General features: G+C 43.3%; 3 protein-coding genes across 3 annotated transcripts; 1 reads left to right on the top strand and 2 right to left on the bottom strand.

Annotated features, from left to right (window-relative positions):
• Positions 1-2,551: 2,551 nt before the first annotated feature.
• LOC127773213 (histidine--tRNA ligase, cytoplasmic) lies at positions 2,552-6,358 on the top strand. Its single transcript, XM_052299240.1, has 6 exons — positions 2,552-3,977; positions 4,151-4,330; positions 4,557-4,949; positions 5,037-5,318; positions 5,657-5,797; positions 5,874-6,358. Exons 1-6 carry the CDS (start codon positions 2,613-2,615, stop codon positions 6,171-6,173), a joined length of 2,661 nt encoding a protein of 886 aa, XP_052155200.1. The 5' UTR covers positions 2,552-2,612; the 3' UTR covers positions 6,174-6,358.
• An 80-nt stretch (positions 6,359-6,438) lies between these two features.
• LOC127773216 (bifunctional protein FolD 2) lies at positions 6,439-8,738 on the bottom strand. Its single transcript, XM_052299242.1, has 5 exons — positions 8,539-8,738; positions 8,271-8,454; positions 7,178-7,335; positions 6,879-7,091; positions 6,439-6,796 (listed from the first exon to the last, which is right to left on the bottom strand). The coding sequence occupies exons 1-5, from the start codon at positions 8,629-8,631 to the stop codon at positions 6,566-6,568; spliced, it is 879 nt and encodes a 292-aa protein (XP_052155202.1). The 5' UTR covers positions 8,632-8,738; the 3' UTR covers positions 6,439-6,565.
• A 7,282-nt stretch (positions 8,739-16,020) lies between these two features.
• LOC127773214 (glycine-rich cell wall structural protein 1.0-like) lies at positions 16,021-18,460 on the bottom strand. The gene is made up of 3 exons (XM_052299241.1): positions 18,261-18,460; positions 18,047-18,122; positions 16,021-17,299 (listed from the first exon to the last, which is right to left on the bottom strand). The coding sequence occupies exons 1-3, from the start codon at positions 18,300-18,302 to the stop codon at positions 16,311-16,313; spliced, it is 1,107 nt and encodes a 368-aa protein (XP_052155201.1). The 5' UTR covers positions 18,303-18,460; the 3' UTR covers positions 16,021-16,310.
• Positions 18,461-18,569: the final 109 nt, after the last annotated feature.

The following is an 18,569-nucleotide window of genomic DNA, read 5'->3' as shown; positions in this document are numbered from 1 at the left end:
AAGTCGCATGAGGTCGATATCTTGTGGATTCTCTAGTACGGCTGTGTTTAGTTTCATGTTAAAATTGAAAATTTGATTTAATTGGAACGATGTGACGGAAAAGTTAAAAGTTTGTGCGTGTAGGAAAGTTTTGATGTGATGGAAAAGTTGAAGGTTTGAAGAAAAACTTTGGATCTAAACATGTCCTACGAATCGTTGTCTGCAAAACGGAAGAGTATAAATCATTAAAGGAGAGCTCAGCAAAAATAAAATTGAAAAAACGAAATAATAAATAAACGATTAGGAAATCATTAGAATTGGACTCGCTATCTAAGGACTTGTTCGGTAGCCCGTTTCCGCAGCTGTCGCTGCAGCAGCCTGTTCAGTAGCAGCCAGTTCTTCTGAACAAACCCTAAGTATGTACAGGCCTATTTCAAATCCTGATTATACAGAGGCCCATCACTATCCATTCGCTCAAGAATTGAACTCTTGGGAAAGAGAAGTTGGTGACGAGCCAAATAAAGGAATAAGTTTATTTTAGGTCCCTCAGTTTGTCACATCTGAAATTCATCCCTAAACTGCAATATACACGCGCCTCAAGTGTCAAAACCACTGCAAATAATGTCCTGAGACGGTTTGGATGGTGGTTTCGACTGACATGACACCTATGTGGCTTTGACGTGACACTTTTTGAGTAAATAAAAAACATAGGACCCACATGTCGGTCACTGTTTGGTTAAAAATTAAAAAATTACGGTGGGATCGATCCACATCACCAATCCCTCCCTATTCCCTCTCCTCCCCCTCTCTCCCCCTGCTCTCTCTCTTCCTCTTTCCTTGTTCATCGGTACCCAAGGGGAGAAGAAGGCGCCATAGCCAACGGTGATGGCGTCAAGCGCCTTGTCGCCTTCCCTTCCTCTTCGCCCGCGAGAGAGGAGTAAGAGCATCTCCAACAGCCTCTCTACTCAGCTCTCCAAGCTAAAAATTTGCAAATGAACCAAAAACACTCCTCCAACAGACTCTCCATTCAACTCTCCAAGCCAAATACCTCTCCATCCAAGCCCATCCACTGGCCAACATTGGCCAGCCTCCTAGGCTGGCTATCCCCTCTCCAGCTCTCCTCAACTCAACTCGTGCTTCTCCTTTCCCTCCAGCTCCGTTGCCACGCCCCTCTTTGTCGTCAGGTCGCCGCCGTGCCGCCTCTTCGGCTGCGGCGTCGCTGCCTCTCTCCGTCGCCGCTGCACCGTCTCTTCTCGCTGCCGTCAATTTCCTCCTCCCCTCAGCTACCTTATCATCGTCGCCCGTGGGAGGAGCGTCATCGTCGTCTCCTTGCGCCGCGGCCACCATCCACAGGGAGGAGCGCCGTCATCTTCCCCCCTCCCACCACGGCCGCCATCCCCCGAGCCAAGGAGTGCCGACGCCGTCCACATCATCTGCCACCAGCCTCGCATCGCATCATCACTCCGTCCACCATTGGCCTCAACGAGGGAGAGGATTGGAGAGAGGGGAAGCAAGAAGAAAGCTCGAGAGGAAGAGCACCTTGGCAGCGGCGAGGGCGAAGGCGCCGCGGCCGCCCTGCGCAGCCGCAGGAGCAGCGCCGCCGTCGCGGCCGTTGGCAGCACGATGAGGGCGCTGCAAACGAACACCTGCCACCGCAACAAGTACGCCGCCGCTGCCGACATCACCCCCCCTAACCCAGCGATGCGCGGTGAAGCGGAAGTAGACGCAGAGATGGAGACGCGTCGTCCTCAGCGGGGAGAGGAAGAGCACCTCGTGAGCGTCGGTGTTGGTGGAGCAGGAACCGCCTTCCTGCCTCCCCGCGCTGCCGGCTTCCAGCGCCGACCCACCGCGATTTCCTTCATCAGCCGCCGCTGTGATTGGGATGGTTGACGGGAAGGAAGGAAAGGGGAAAAGAAGGGAAGAAAAGGAAGAAGAAGATAGTAGAAGCTGACATGTGGGCCGATTGTTATTTTAGAGAAGATTAATAGAGAGTCTGTTGGAGTAAGCATCTAGTTTAACTAGCTAAATCAGATGGAGAGTTGGCTATATAGGTGTTTGGAGAGTCCGATTTAGAGAGGCTGTTGGAGATGCTCTAAGTGAGAATAGAAGAAAGATAGAGGTTGATGATGTGAGTCCCATTGTATTTTTTTTTCACCAAACACTTGCTGACATTTGGGTCTCATGGTTTTTTACTTTAAATGTCGCGTCAGTTAAAAATTGTCTTTCAAATCACAAACCTTATTTATATTATTTTAAAAGTTGAGGAACACGTCTTGTGGTTCAGGGACAAACTTTAGAATCGATAACAAATTAAGGGACCTTTAAGTGAACTTATTCCCCAACAAATCAACAATATAAGCTTATATACCTGGGGTTTAGGAAATATTTTATCTTATTAAAACCATAAAATTTCATGTAATACTACGGCGTTTTGACATCACGAGTTTTTTTAAAGTTTGCTCAGTTCAATTTGTAATAATCATCTCTCGTTCACACATTTCCATCGAAAGTATCCCCCCATCAATCCCAAAAACCCATAGGCGAATCCACACCGTCCATCCATCCATCTGAAGCAGACGCCTTTGCTTTCCTCCTGCTCTAGGGTTTTGCGTCTCGCGCCGGAGATCTCACCAATGGCGCCTCCCGCCGCCGCCGCCGCCGCCGTGACGCTCGGTGGCAAGGGCGCCGCGCTCACCCCCGCCGCCGTCTACGCCCTCTCCCACGGCCTCGCCGACCCCGCCATCGACCCCTCCGCGCTCCAGAGGCTCTCCACGCGCGGCCCCTCGCCGCAGGACACCCCCGCGTCGCTCCGCGGCCTCGCCTTGTCACCGCCGGAGTCACGCGCCGCCGCGGCGGTGCTGCTCAACAAGCTCCTGGTCACCGCGGGGGACTCCTCTGCCCTCGTGACCGCCGCGACGGCCACCGGCCTCGCTGGGTCGCTCGACCTCGCCGCCGCGCTGCCCCCGGCCTCCCGCGACGAGGCCGCAGTCGCCGCCGCCTCCGCGCCCGTGGCCGTCGCGCTCGCCGCCGCGATCGACTGCTGCGCGTCCCCGCTCGTCCGCGTCGCCGACGCCGTCGCCGCGCTCTCCTGCGAGGCCGCGCGCGGGGACGTCGCGGCCTTTGATGTGCCGACCTCTGGTGATGGTCTCTCCGCCAAGGACGAGGCTGATGTCGCCGCCGATGTCAAGATGCTCCTCTTCGGGTCCAAGCTCGTCGGCGCAGCCGGTGGCGCCGATGCCGCGTCTTTCACTAAGGTGCCCACCGTGAATGGAATCTTCCGCGAGGCAGTGCGCGCGCTGCACGCGAGGGTGCGTATCGAGCTCAACGCTCCGGTGAAGTTGGGAAAGAGGGATGCTGTCCAAACCGGTGAGGGAAAGGAGGAGGCATTGGTTGCTCTGGCAACGCAACTCGCGAGGCCGGTACAGGCAATGCTCAAGCTTAGCGTTGCGCGGGCAAGGCTTTGTGTTGCGAGAATTGATGATGCTGAGCTCCGGAAGAAGCTTACTGATGGTGTTGAAATCGATGATTTGAAGGGGATGCTTGGCAAGGTCACGATTGATTCAGATTCTGTATCTGTTTTGCGGGGTGTGTACAACTCCCTGCTCAAGTTCAGGGATATCCTTGCATGGGAAGCAGCTGTTGCCATGGCGGTGATCGAAATGGATAGTTCAATTGAGAAGCCACAAGCTGGTGGGGAGAATGAGGCGGGCAGTTCAACTGAAAATCCGCAGGCTAGTGGAGAGAAACCAAAAGGTGACAAGAAGAGCAAGAAAAAGAAAACTTTGGGGAAGGGTACTTCTGCTGTACTGATGTTGCTTAGGGACCATGTGACCAACGGAAAGGAGGTTCTTTCGGTGAATTCTGCACTACTTGCAGAGTGGGGAACCGAGCTCTCACTGTTGTTTGATCCAAAGTGTCCCAGATTGGTGTCCCTTGTGGACAAGGTGAAGGAGATTGTTGAGACCAATGAAGTGAGGAGATTGCCTAAAATTCCCAAGGTAAGAATTATGTAATTTGCATAAGGTGTTCCATTTACATTTCCTTGTTTGGCTTAATCTCTATGCTCCAATTGCTTGAAATAAGGTTTCAGAAGCATCTTTTTAGCCAGAGTGCCAGACTGGTATGATTTCACCCTTTTACGATGCCTGATGCTTTTCTTTAATCTTGTTAGGGAACACGTGACTTTGGGAAAGAGCAAATGGCCATAAGGGAGCATGCCTTCTCAATAATAACAGGTGTATTCAAGATGCACGGTGCCGTTTCACTTGATACACCTGTATTTGAGCTGAGAGAAACACTTATGGGCAAATATGGTGAAGACTCAAAGTTGATTTATGACCTTGCTGATCAGGTATTATTTTCAGTCCCGCTGTACACTTTAGGTCGGTAGGTAGGTTAAATTTTGCACTGAGCCTCAATTTATGCTGGTTTTTAACTTATTTTCATAACATTCTTGATTTGATCAGTATTTGTGGGCATGCTACATTCAGCTGCTCGATTATTCATTTCTTTGCATTATTTTCCATAGCTTGTGTGCTCACAGTCATGATTTGATCTTTACACCAAATAATCTGCAGGGTGGAGAGCTTTGCTCTTTGCGGTATGATCTGACTGTTCCATTTGCCCGATATGTTGCTATGAATAACATAAGTTCATTGAAGAGATACCAGATAGCTAAAGTATACAGGAGAGATAACCCGTCCAAGGGAAGATATCGAGAATTCTACCAATGCGACTTTGACATAGCTGGAGTATATGAAACAATGGAACCAGATTTTGAAGTTATCAAAGTTTTAACTGAGTTGTTGGATCAGTTGGATATAGGCACGTATGAGATAAAACTAAACCACAGAAAGTTGCTTGATGGAATGTTAGAGATCTGTGGTGTGCCTCCTGAAAAGTTCAGAACGGTTTGCTCAAGCATTGACAAGCTAGACAAGCAAACATTTGAACAAGTGAAAAAGGAACTGGTAAGTATCCAAACTAACATGTTATGGTTCGTTTATTTGATGTTACTGACTTGATCATGGCCCTAACTGTTTGTCGTGTTGACTTAGGTGGACGAGAAGGGCATATCTAATGAAACTGCGGATAAGATTGGTGATTTAGTGAAAACTAGGGGACCACCGCTGGAAGTTTTGCTGGAATTGAGAAAGGAAGGTAGCAAGTTTATGGGGAACGCTGGGTCTGTTACTGCACTAAATGAGCTGGAGATATTATTCAAAGCTCTAGATAAAGCAAATGCAATAGGCAAGATTGTTTTTGATTTAAGCCTTGCTAGAGGCCTTGATTACTACACTGGTGTGATATATGAAGCTGTGTTCAAGGGCACCACTCAGGTTAGATAATTTTTATTCATCTCTGCACCTCATTTTTAAACTGGTTAGTGTTTTCAGTTAGCCCATCATTTTGTTTATTCAATTGCACACTTGATAAACTGGAAATCGTTCTATATCCCTTCTGTTCTTATCATTCTTATAATTGGAAAGGATATCCTCGATTACCTTTTTTTTTTCTAATTGCGTAGTCTTTAGTAGTTGATTACAATTTACCAGGCACTGGTTTATATCTGAAAATCTTCCACTTTATTTGTCATCTGAACTTATTTAACACCTTTCTCTGACCGATTGAATTATAGTTGCTTCCTGCTTCCTGAACTAACCCTATTTCCCAACAGGTTGGCTCCATTGCTGCTGGAGGCAGGTATGACAACCTTGTTGGTATGTTTAGTGGGAAGCAAGTCCCTGCCGTTGGTGTTAGCCTTGGAATAGAAAGAGTTTTCGCAATCATGGAGCAACAGGAGATGGAAAAGAATCAGGTACCTAATGCTCCTATCACCTATTCATTCTTTGAATGAGTTGCAATAACATAACAAAATCGTTCCTGAGTTGCAGATCCGGGCCACCGAGACAGAGGTATTGGTGTCAATTATCGGCAAGGACCTCATATTGGCCGCTGAGCTTGTTAGTGAACTGTGGAATGCTGGGATAAAGGCAGAGTTCAAACTCACTACTAGGATACAGAACCACTTGAAGTACGCGACGCAATCTGGCATTCCGTGGATGGTGCTGGTTGGTGAGTCTGAAATAAGCAGTGGAAAGGTGAAGCTGAAGAACTTGGCAGCCAGCCAGGAAGAGGAGGTTGACAGGACAGAGTTTGCTCAGGTGTTGAAACAGAAATTGAGAAACCCATAGAGAAGATTTTTAGAATATAATTTTGTAGTTCATGTTTCAACTTGTGATGCATCATACTTGCCTGTGTGAGTTCCTGGAAAATTCCATTCGGCGTTTTGATTTATACTGGCTGTTTGAATTGGTTTACATGTTACAGCGCTTGGTGTAATTGAATCAAATTACCAAATTCAAAACATTACTCTACTGATTGGTGACCAACTCATAGTGACCATGCACATTATTTTCGCATTTATCAGACAAACATCAGCTACTACCTACTGATTGATGACAGACAAACTTATTCTTATTATTCTCGAAATAACCGTCACACAACAAAAATGAGAACGAATTTGTCCAGAAATGCACTCAATTACAACATCATCCTTGCAGTTACAGCATACAAGATGGAAACTTTACTGAACTATACCACGTTTCGCTCCATCCACCGTGTTCTTCAGCAACATCGCCACCGTCATGGGGCCAACGCCACCTGGGACTGGAGTCAGGTGACCAGCAACCTTGCTCACCTCTGCGAAATCCACATCGCCGACGAGTCTGTACCCCGATTTCCTGGTTGGGTCACTGATGGAGTTCGTCCCAACGTCGATGACAGCAGCGCCTGGTTTGATCCAGTCTCCTTTGATCTGGCAACCAAGAAATCTGCAGTTAGAACTGGGCAGTGGATTGTGATGAACCATGTCATAATTTGGTGGTAGAACAATGTACCATCATAGCCTGGCCAGCCGCTGCAATGACAATGTCTGCTTCACGGACAATACTTTCAGGGTTTGGGGTCCGGGAGTGAACAATGGATACGGTCGCATCCGCCTTCAGAAGAAGCAGGGATACAGGTAGCCCGACAATGTTGCTGCGGCCAACCACGACCGCTCGCTTCCCATTGATGGTAACTCCGCTCCGTGTTAGGAGCTCCATGCATCCCTTCAATGAAAATCAAAACATCAAAACTGCAAACGAAAACTGCAGCAGCAGTCATATTCTAGCATTCTGTTGTAGTGTTTCCATACCTTCGGCGTGCATGGTAGGAACAGTGGGTCTCTGCCTTTCATTGCAAGCTTGCCAATATTCAGAGGATGGAACCCATCAACATCTTTCTCTAAGCTGATCTCGTTCAATATCTTTTCCTCATTAATATGCTTTGGCAATGGAAGCTGGACAAGTATGCCTGTTATGACAGCACAAGTTCATTGTCAAATACTTGTGATTGCATCAGAATTCAGATCCATATAGATGTAGTCATATACCTCCAATCAATACCTCAACATTAGGCAGAGGCAAAATCTGAAGTTACAGTGCTGTTTCAGACTAACTCTAGCTTGTACATTATTAAATGGACATTAAATCTAGAGTTAATTGTGTTTACCTGACATCCACGTGGTTAGGAAAATATAAATCACACTTTTTGTAGACAAGCTAATAGATTATATCTAAGCCACTTCTAAGCCCCAATTTTTTTACTACAACATCCATCTTGCATATGAAACAGATAAAGTCAGTCCTTAAGCATGAGCAAGAAAAATAGGAACTACTTTGTTCGAATAGCATAAGGAGATAATTACAAGTTTAGCAGATATAGATCAAAAGGACAAGCTCCTGTAATCAACTAGGCAACATATCTTATGTAATCTTTCAACTTCAAATGCCTGTATCCCGATATCCATTCAAGAGCAGACTTCAAAAAGATCACACAAATTTTTCAGTCCAGATGTCAAGCAACAGAGGACTGGAATTGCAGTGTGAATCTCACGATTAAGTACCAACCCCACATTGTAGAGATTGGAGATATCCTTAAATAGCCTTTTCAGTTTCAGATCCAAATAGTGAATATAAACACATACCTTAAATCCTTCAATAACCCCCAAACACATATCACCCTGACTACCGATGTTCCGATTCGAAGACAAGATCAAGTCAACTCCACCGTAGAGCTCATGCCAAGGTACCCCAAATCATTACAGCATCACTATGATTACCTTAGATTCCACCTAAGCCTAATCTAAAATCATCTCCACATCTATCCCACTAACCAGGTAGTACTAATTACACTAGAATGAATGGGGATTATTGTTCTTGTAGTAAGAAAGGATGGATTAGATATACCATGGACGGCTGGGTCGGCGTTGAGGCGGTGGACCTCGGCGACGAGCGCCGCCTCGGAGATGTCCTCGGCGAGGTCGACGTCGACGGAGCGGATGCCGACCTCGGCGCACGCCTTGCGCTTCATCTGCACGTACGTCTGCGAGTCCTTCCTGCTCCCCACGATCACCACCGCCAGCCCGGGCACCTGCCAAGAAACACTCAAGCTCTCATCATCTCCAACCTATCCGCCGCCGCAGCCGGCGAGTGAGTGAGTGAGTGGGTGACTTACGAGGTTGTGGGCGGAGGAGAGGGCGGCGACGTCGGCGGCGACCTCGCGGCGGATGTCGGCGGCGACCGCCTTCCCGTCGATGATCTGCGCCATTGGGGGTGAGACGAGATTCTTTTTTTTATTTTTCTTTTCGTCGTCGCGATTGTTGGTGAGAGGTGAGTGGCGGCGACGAGGCGACGGCGACGGGCGGCGAGGTGGGTGGATTGGAGGGGAAGCGGCGGATGTGGGTTAGGTGACTGGGCTCATGGGCCCCACTTGGGTGGGGACGGGGAGCGTTTTGGGCCTTGGGCCGGACGGGCCCTACTTGGGGAATGGGGTGGGGGAGCGTTTGGGACTTGGGCCTGATGGGCCCTACTTGGGTGGGGACGGGAAGGGTGTAAGCCTTGGGCCGTATGGGTCCCACTTGGGTGGGGGACGGAAAGGTTTTGGGCCTTGGGCTGGATGGGATTTGTGGAGGAATAGCCGAATAGGTGGATGAATTTATGGGCCGGACCGCTTTTCCGATAGTTTTGGTTTACAGCTGATGTAAAAGCTTTACTTCTGACAATGTATTTAGGCATAATCTATGTTTAGATTCGTAGTCAAGATTCTGGAATTTAGTTTGTTTTTTCATGCTTTCAAATTGGAGAATATTTTTTCAAAGACCTTTGATAAAATTTGGAGGGTTGAGTTCCATTGAATATAAGTTTGTGAGCCTTTTGTTTTCTTTTCACCAAATTTGTGAATCTTTTTTATTATACCCGGTCCTTAATAACTCGGTGAGTAATCCCTAAGTTCTATATATAAGTTATTTTGGATTTGTTCTAAGTTAAAAAAAATAGGTTTGATCAAGTTTGTAGAAAAATGTAGTGACATTTACAACATTAAATAAGCTTTTGAATATATTTTTATAGTATATATATATATATAATATATATATATATATATATATATTGTGTTGGATATATTGTAGCCCTTTGGTTTAAAATATTTGATGCCGTTGACTTTTGGTCATCCAATTTATTAGAAATTCTATGCAAGCAAATATATATGTCATGCTTAAAGTGTCTTTAATGATAAAAGAAATCAATAAGTCCCAAAGTCAGTGACACCAAACATTAAAATTAGAGGGAATACTTTTTCCTACAGAGTTAGTTGAACTTAGATAAGTTTGACTTAGTACAAATCTAAAATAACTAGAGAGAGTGTATGAAAGAATAAAGTTATTCTTTTCTTGTGGATAAGAAGCCTTCGTACCTTAATTAAGGAAAAATTGGAATTTTTTTCTTTAGATATTTGACCAAATAGGATCGTCCAATTTCTATAGAGCCTATCACTAAAATACCCGATAAGGCTAAGCGGAATGAAAAGGATTTTATCTGAGATTGTAGATGAAAACGAGTAGCCCCATACGAGGTTTGGGAATAAGTGATGAACAAGGAATATACATCTTTCTACTAAAGAGGTTTTATTAAACTCATAACTCATTAGATCATTCTTATCAATGTCAACTAGGTAGTTGCACTGCCGGGCTATGTACATCCATTGTGGATGTAGAGGCCGGATTTTAATCCATTTTCTTAAAAAAAAAAAAGGTAGTTGCGCTGCCACAGCTGACAGCTACAAATAATGGACAGAGTGTTTAATTGGTATCAACTTTTTCAAGTTTTGGTCAGACATTTCCCTACTGAGCACTAGCATTGAGCAGTGAACAAAAGCAACTGAACACTAGGCCATTGTTGATGACCATGGATTTCTTGTCTCGAGCAACCGGCCACTGCCGGCTTAAACCGGCCTGCAACCCACTGATCCCGGTTATATGCTTAATCTTGCACTAGCAGCTGGATTTCTTTTACATAGTTCTAGGCTCTTATGTACATCCTTTTGAGGTCAGGTTTTTAATCCATTATCTGAAAAATAAGACTTATGTTGGATGCATGTGTGATGATATAATTAATCAATGGTGGGTCTGCAACCTGTTAAGAACCTAAAATTCCCTTCCCTTGAAACTTTTTTTTTTAAAAAAAAGGATACATGAGAACACTAACTCTTAACTTAACCTGTAGAATAGAAGCCCTTCTATATCTAAAGTGGATGTACACAACCAAAGAAACCTAATTCCTATGTATAGTTAATCCATCTATATTTTGGTATATTTTTTATCACTTTGTTGCAAGATGACACAAGCACAATTCAGAAAGAATTATTCGGTTCCCCTACGTCGACCAGCACCTAACCAATTTGATCCAACATTTCAGAGCATCATTACCACAGTTCATTATATTGTGATACGATATGTATCGATGTTGATTGATATCAAGAAGTAGAGTTATATCGCTGTTTGGGATGAGGTACAGAAAAATAACTTCTGATTAACACTAAAATATACCTTTATATCTTGTACCTCCCAAGATCGTAAAAGAAGTCATGCTACTTATTGCTAGCCAATGCTTTTTTATCTTAAAAAAGGTGAGTGGAAGCTATATCCCAATTGTGTAGATCTCAAGTTCTCAACTCTTTTTCATCATGTTGTCACATCAGATGGCTAGCAATAGTGTATCTTCTTGGCATATCACAGTGGTCCATGGATGGAGCTATCCCTCTGCAATCTCCATTGCTGAAGAGGCAATGATACAATGGATATTTTGGAATGTACCAATCCAATTGATCATTCTAGAGAGAGAAATAGAGAGAGGGGGATGTGATTCTCTCTCATTCTTCTATGTGGTTGATGGGTAGAGGGAGAGAAGATGCTACAAAAATGTACCAAAATTCAGTGAGACTGCCTAGGGAGGGATCGATTTTTCGGCATCACCAGTGTTAGGGGGGAATAATAGCATGGAGAATCAAGCCACCCAATGTATATATCTTCACCATATGCCTTTTAGTTTTTTTTCACTTTCTAGATAGTGCTAGAGGGATCACATGGAGATCTAACACAAGATTTGGACCTGTATGAAGATCAGATTAGGTACACTTCTTTTTCATTATGATAATCAACTACTTCAGGGAAAACCGGAGGAGGGTCCATCAGGTTTTCAATTTTGAAATTTCTTTATTTTCTGAGGGGGGCCGAAATTTTGGATTTTTTGGCTGAAATTATTTGAAATTTTGACTGATTTTGAATGAATTTGAATAAAATTTGACCAAATTTGCAAAAAAAAGGGAAAATTTTGGGTGAGATATGAGCTTGCCGGTGGGAGACGAAATTTCAGAAATTTCAAAACGAAATTTCAAACCCTAGGGTCCATCAATGATTATTACTACCTTGTTAGACGTTCCACACTCAAAATAAAGTGATGGGGGTAGTATTTCTTTAAAGTGGAGATCATGAAAGGGGTTAATAATTATTTCATTTCCTTATTACCCGAATATTGAGCTAAAATTTCTGCAGAGGAATATCGCTGAAGAACTGAAGATGATCTAGCTCGCTCATGAATAAATTTGCATATTTTTTTAGAGGACAGCGCAATACCTAATATATCACCCACACATATACTCCTTTTTTTTCTCCCTTTTGTATTTTTGTTTAACTTGAGAATATGTCGATAATTGAACCTTGAGATGCCGCAGTTTTCAGATAAAAGAGAAGAGGAGGCATGAAAAGGGTCTCTCCTATCAGAATCAGCCTATGGAGATAAGTTTGAGAGGGAAAGAAAGAAATAAAGGTTCCCTTTGCTTGTATTGACATCAAAGAGGCTGAGGTCAACTAGGCATCAAAAAAATTGGCCAGGAACAAAAACAAGGTACATCCATGTATCTGGCCATGTAAAACACCCAATGCATTGCATGAAAGAATGCACGGTGAGAGCATTTGTGGCAATGTGCATGACATATGATTGAAAGCAAATTGCTAGCTGCAGGATTATTCAGATAAGTCTTTGCAATCTCAGGCTATAGCTGCTCCATCCATAACCTCACTGAAAAAAAGTTACTAGAGAAGCAAAGAGAAAAGGGGGAGCAAAAGAGGGGAGATAAGTGACATCAAATCATGCCTTGTTCTGATCAGTGAGTGATCCAAGGAGACGGCATAAGTTTGTTTCCTCATCAGATAATATTGCTCTGTGCATGGCTTTCCCTGCAGTGCATTGTTTGAGCACAGTTATGCTTGTCATGGTGTCATGTTACATACATTGTATCAATCAGGGGATTCTCTACTTTTGCAGGGAAGCATTTCGGTGTGCCGTGCCCTGGCTACAATGCCGACATTTAATTATAAACATGCATGGTACAAACGCACACATATACATCCTATTCCTATGAGCATCTCCGAAAAATTGGACCAATATATCTTGAGATTGACGAAGTCACTACGGGTGCCTCGCTGCTGACGGATACGTCACCTACCACTGAAAGAATAATTAGCCGTAAATACGAGCACCCGTGTCAAGTCTGAACTTGAACCTGGGTGGATTGGTTACACCACTAAAAAACTAACTAGTTGAGTTATGCTTACTCCGCACATTCTTGACGGTTTGATCAAATCTAGGTATTTTTTTTTACCTATTTGGAATATATAAATTCTACAAAATAATTTATTTATCGTGATATTTTTTTAAAAAAAATAAGTTGCAAAGGATAGATTAACATGATCAAGCTTTTCTCTTGGTCCAAAACCCATGGCACTGATGCATACCCAATGTTTTTGCATTGTGTTCCCTTTTTTAAAAAATAAATCCCTATGTCTTGTGGTATGTTTGTGCATGGAAGGTTTATACCTAGTGTTCCTTTTTGCAGATATAAATCCCTATGTTGAGGTATGTTTCTGCAGGGAAAGGTTTATGTCTTGTGTTCCTTTTTGCGGATATGAATCCCGATGTTGATTTGTAACAGTAAGGTTTGCTCTCTCCGTTTATTTTTCCAAAGAATATTAGGAAATGCAATCATATTTACATGGAATCACTGGCCAACTAATCATTTTATTTCCTCCTTTTTGGGGCAATGAGCTTTGCTAATTGTTATAATGCCATGTTCCTCTACTTGTCTTGTGTTTGGTCAAATGGCTAGTCAAGTTCAAGCATACAATATTTAGTAGGTGGTTAGAGAACAATTAAAGTTAAGAATCCTTTCAAAGGAAAGCAAGAAACAAAGGACAAAGAGAGTGTACCCTCTCATGGAGAAGTGTTCCATTCTTTGGTATAAAAATTTGAGATCTCCAGTGTACCACCATGGCATTATATTGTGATCTTCCTCTGTTGTTTGTTACTGGTGTTGCTCTTGTGGAAGAACATTGGTAACTGATGTGGACAAATCTTCTCCTTGTTGCTTTCTCTTCTAAAGGAATCTTACCAACTTTCTCAACGTTGGGTTGTGCAGTTAAAGCTAGCTGGACTCAAAGTAGAGCCCATTGAAATTTAATTTTTCTCTGAAAAAAAGAGAGGCATTTATTATGCTGGTATGTTTGCTAAACATGAAAACTACTCCCACCGTTTCAAAATGTAGAAACTTCTAGCATTTAAATCTTGTTCCAGAATATAAGAATTTCTAGTAATATTCGTAGTATTACTTATAAATCAATTACCTCCCACTCAAAGTTGCTCTTATTTTACCCACAATTATTCTCACCTTCACACATCCTTATTTATTGAGTACTAAAGTATTTTCTTTTCAACCTTAATCTATACTAAACAATTTAATTTCTACTCCCTCCGTTTCAGAATGTAAAACTTTCTAGCATTGTCCATATTTATATAGATGTTAATGAATCTAGACTCACATGATTTATACCATTGTCTACATTCATATAGATATTAATGGATCGCATTGTCTACATTCATATAGATATTAATGAATCTAGACACACATCTATATGAATGTGGGTAATGCTAAAAAGTCTTACATCGTAAAACGGAGGGAGCACTAAACAACCTATAAGTACTAATATTTTGGAATGGAGTTACCCCTTTCACAGAAATTAAATAGAAAAACAACATATAATTTGCTTTAACCATATTTAGACCCTAGCTATAATACGATGTATTTTTTTATATAAAAGAATAGTACACAAAAAATTCTCGCATTCCAAACAGGGACGGAGGGCCGCTATCTCGAGCTGTGGTATATCAATAATTCAGCTTTCTTCCCCAGCTTAGTTCCATGAAGATCTTATGGGCTTTGATTTTGATTAAACAAGTGAAGTTGGAGTTAGGTCCTACCTGTTGATTCTGCATTAGCGTTCCTCTCACATTGTTTAATTTGCATCTCCAATCAATCCATTCTTTTAAGGTTTATTTATAGTGTCCGTTCTAATCACGTAGATTGAGCCCGTACAAATGTTGTTTATTTTTCTCCTCTCAAAGTAATCCATGCATATCTTTGAAAGGTTTGTATTGGTTTCTCTGTCCAAATTAAAATGGTGATTTTGATTAGCTGCTCGAAGTCCATTAGTGGTTGCAAAAGTTCCTTTCCAAGCCACCACTTTTATGCTAATATAATTAAAATCTAAGTTGATGATTTTTTTTATTGCACGGTAGACGTGCAAGCATACCCCTCATTTTACTAAATTCATTTTGAAAACTTATTTACGTATGGATAATATTCATGAGTATCTAGATTTGAAACCTGGTGAGTGGAGTCATACATCATGACTCCACCACCACCATATCAATAGTGCTTCACAAATTATGATGGTTTATTATTCTTTTCATGTTCTCCAACTTTACTGAAATATTGCAACATGAAAAGAATTTTGCAGTTTGACTGAAATATTGAGCCCCAAAATATAGTTCAAATTGAGATCATTTAGGCTTGTGCTCAAGGTTAGGTCAAATACCCCTCTTTGAGTTGCCCTCAAGTTGAGACATGGCACACATATTTACATCAAAATTCTTGTGTCCTCTGATTGCAATGACATTCTATTTTAGAGGAATATAATGTAATATTATTTCTTGGGGCTGCTCTCAGTAGAGCAGACGGCAGCAGTTGACATTCTTGTTGTATCTATCAAAATATATTCTAGAAAATAGAATATACCTTTTTTTCCATTCAATTTAAGGCAGTTATTCTTACAAGTTGCCAATAATTGAAACAGCATAAATTGCATATCCATTCAATGGTAAAATCTCTTAGGCCCTGTTTGATTCAGCTTAGGATTATTATAATCTGAATTATTAGAAGTAAGCTGAAACAAACAAATAGATTATTATGATAGATTATTATAATCTATAAGCTAGATTACTATAATCTAATAATCTTCTCTAGAGGAGCTTTTTTCAGATTATTGGGTGGCTAAAGACCCACTACCCTTAGATGCCTCCAATAATCCAGAGAAACAAATAGCTCGCAACTTATTCTATTTCAACTTATTATAATCTAGCTTAGAGTAATCTGATTTAATAATCTAGTTTACAATAATTTTAAGCTGAAACAAACAAGGCCTTACTACATTTTCTTTGCAAATGAAGAGTTTTTTTTTCTCATTTGGAGTTTATACATTTCCTTTCCTTGGCAAAACAAGGTTTCTGAAACATAAAGCAAAGTGATCAATTAAGCATGGTTTCTTAATTATATCGAAATTTGATGGTGCAATGAAGGTTGACACTCTTAGTTCCACTTACTATGACCACTCAATTATTTTCAGCTACATTATCACTACAATATATACATCAGGACATCCAAATTAATTTTTTTTTGTCCAATACAAAAAAGGCTCCAGCTTATAAATATAAGTCCCTGGATGGATGGCTACAATGTGAGAATATTTGTAGCAAATGCTGCTTAATTAACACAATTAAGCACTCCATTAATTAACTCAGTAATTAATTAACTAATTAATCAACTAATCGATCCCCCTCTCACATGACGCTGCATGCGTTGGCGTTCTCCTCGCTGAACATGTAGTACGACGACGCCGGCGGCGGCGCCGCCGCCGCCGTCGAGTAGAGGTAGCCGCCACCGCCGCCGCCGCCGAAACCGCCGGCCATCGGGTAGTAGTAGGCGCTGCTCCGGAGCGGGTGCGCCGTGCTGTAGCTCATGACGTACGGCGGCATGTGCCCGCCGCCGCCGCCGCCGTAGTAGGACGCCGGGTAGCTCATCGGCGTCGCCGGCGGGTAGAAGACGCCGCCGTCGACGACGGCGAGAGGACCCGCGTTGCCGGGGGACGGTTTCGTCGGCGCGTCCTGCGGGCTTGCCTCCACTACTGCACCGGCGCCGTCTCCGGTGGCATTGGCGGCGGCGGCGGCGGCATTGCCGTTGCCGTTGCCATTGCCGCCACCGCCACCGCCACCGCCTTTCTTTCCTTTCTTCTTGCCACCGCCGCCGCCTCCTCCTCCACCGCCATTGCCATTGCCGGGAGGTGCAACGGGCTGCTTACCGTGCGGCGTCATGGCGAACGGCGGCGCCACCGCACCGGCGCCGCCGCCTTGCCCGTCTCCGGCCACCATCGTCTTCGGGGATCCACCACCACCGCCCTGCTTGTTGCCCTCGTCATCGGACGCCTCATCACACGAGCCCCCATGGTCGTCATTCTCCGGAGGGACAGAGCCACCTCCACCGCCGCCGCCGGCGGCCACCTCCGCCGTCGCAGCAGGCGGCGCCGGCTCGCCGGGCTGGCCGTTCGCAGGATTCTTGTTCTTGTTCTTATTCTTTTTCTTCTTCTTGCCGCCGCCGCCACCGCCGGGAGAGTTGGCCGCCGCTGCTGCCGCCGGCGGCGGCGGAGCGGGCTCCGGCCATGGCTCGGCGTGCTTACCCGTCTTGACGAGCTTCTTGACGAGCGTGTCGACGGAGACATTGCCGATGACCACCACCTTCTGATGCTGCACGTCTATGTCCGTCTTGTACACCCCTGAAAATGTTGACGATCAAATGTACAAGTGCAACCAAATCAGTACATATTTGTTTCAAATCAGTATAAATTTCACTGGTTTTTTTTATATAAATTTGCTCAAAAAGCATTGTGCTAACATTTCGATTCAGATAATGTAAGCATTGTATGACCATTATGTTGTAGCTAAATTTGAGACAGGGAGCAGAGTTTTGTGGTGAGTTTCAGAGTATGGTTGTAATAGGAAACAGGGGATGAACATAAAAGAAATTAATTTTCTGAAGATAAACAGTGCAGGTCTGCAGGATTGCAAATAAAATGATATCCTTGATGAGATTCTTCTTCCGTACATGTATCATTAGCTTGATAGTAACCGAACTGTTTGAAATTTAATAGGAGTACTGTCCATGGGTAAAAGTAAACATGCAAAAATAATTGTAAGAACTGAAACACTTCTCTATAATAGGAACATCAGGAGCTATATATGCTTATCAAGGAGCATAAATGAAAGTTTTGAAGGTGTAATTTTCTCACTTCAGTTCTGTGATTTCCTCACTTCAAAAAAAAGAGAGAGAGAGAGAGAGGAAACTTTCATGATTTTTTTTTTGTTGCTACAACTCTAAAATAGAGAACATTTTTTTGACGATCAACAAAAAAAATGCAGTTGTATGAAGTCATTCTCTTATGTCCTTCAAAATGTTCTGATAAGATGTGGTAATAACTAAAAGATTTCTTCAAAGTTGTGTTTTGTTTTTACTCCATCTATACCTTCTATGCTATGTAGCACCTTCTTGACCTTCTTCTTGCAGCCCTCACAGTGGATGCTAACCTTCAAAGCCAAAGTCTGGAGGAGAAAAAAAGGAGGAAAAAGAGCACAAACCAAAGACAAAAAGAACACCATCAGCATCTTCCTACAAGCAGAAGAATGACCAGTAGCTCTGCATATCTGCCAACAAGATTGCAAGAACCCTAAACTGCTTACCTGATACTTGAGTGGCTCTGGACCTTCTTCAGCAGCTGCCATGGCTGGAAACAGAGAGAGAAAGAGAAGTCTGAGAGAGATGATGACAGAAGTGAGGAGAAGAGAGAATATAATGTTGTGCTGGTGTCTAGTATTGGTGCAAGTGTTTGAGGGAGTGAAAGGGGTCACCAAGAAGAGAGAGAGAGAGAGAGAGAGAGAGGGGGGGGGGGGGGGGGGCAGAACAAAGTGGCAATGTTTGGCCCTGAGGAGGGACATGACTAAATAGCATCAGAGAGCAAAAGGGAACAATTCTATTGGTTTTCTTTTGTA

Source organism: Oryza glaberrima, chromosome 5, assembly GCF_000147395.1.
Source record: "Oryza glaberrima chromosome 5, OglaRS2, whole genome shotgun sequence".
NCBI lineage: Eukaryota > Viridiplantae > Streptophyta > Magnoliopsida > Poales > Poaceae > Oryza > Oryza glaberrima.
This window is presented reverse-complemented; position numbering and strand designations above follow the sequence as displayed.

What these genes read in the sequence shown, in the direction of transcription:
- LOC127773213 (XM_052299240.1), top strand. Translation starts at nt 2,613, where the DNA reads ATGGCGCCTCCCGCCGCCGCCGCCGCCGCCGTGACGCTCGGTGGCAAG. An exon ending in TTTATGACCTTGCTGATCAG is followed by an intron (nt 4,331 to 4,556) that starts GTATTATTTTCA and finishes AATAATCTGCAG; the next exon opens with GGTGGAGAGCTTTGCTCTTT. An exon ending in AGGAGATGGAAAAGAATCAG is followed by an intron (nt 5,798 to 5,873) that starts GTACCTAATGCT and finishes CCTGAGTTGCAG; the next exon opens with ATCCGGGCCACCGAGACAGA.
- LOC127773214 (XM_052299241.1), bottom strand. Translation starts at nt 18,302, where the DNA reads ATGGCAGCTGCTGAAGAAGGTCCAGAGCCACTCAAGTATCAG. An exon ending in CAGAGCCACTCAAGTATCAG is followed by an intron (nt 18,123 to 18,260) that starts GTAAGCAGTTTA and finishes TTTCTCCTCCAG; the next exon opens with ACTTTGGCTTTGAAGGTTAG. An exon ending in GGTGCTACATAGCATAGAAG is followed by an intron (nt 17,300 to 18,046) that starts GTATAGATGGAG and finishes CAACATTTTCAG; the next exon opens with GGGTGTACAAGACGGACATA.
- LOC127773216 (XM_052299242.1), bottom strand. Translation starts at nt 8,631, where the DNA reads ATGGCGCAGATCATCGACGGGAAGGCGGTCGCCGCCGACATCCGCCGC. An exon ending in CGCCGACCCAGCCGTCCATG is followed by an intron (nt 7,336 to 8,270) that starts GTATATCTAATC and finishes CTGTCATAACAG; the next exon opens with GCATACTTGTCCAGCTTCCA. An exon ending in TCCTACCATGCACGCCGAAG is followed by an intron (nt 7,092 to 7,177) that starts GTATGGAAACAC and finishes TTTTCATTGAAG; the next exon opens with GGATGCATGGAGCTCCTAAC.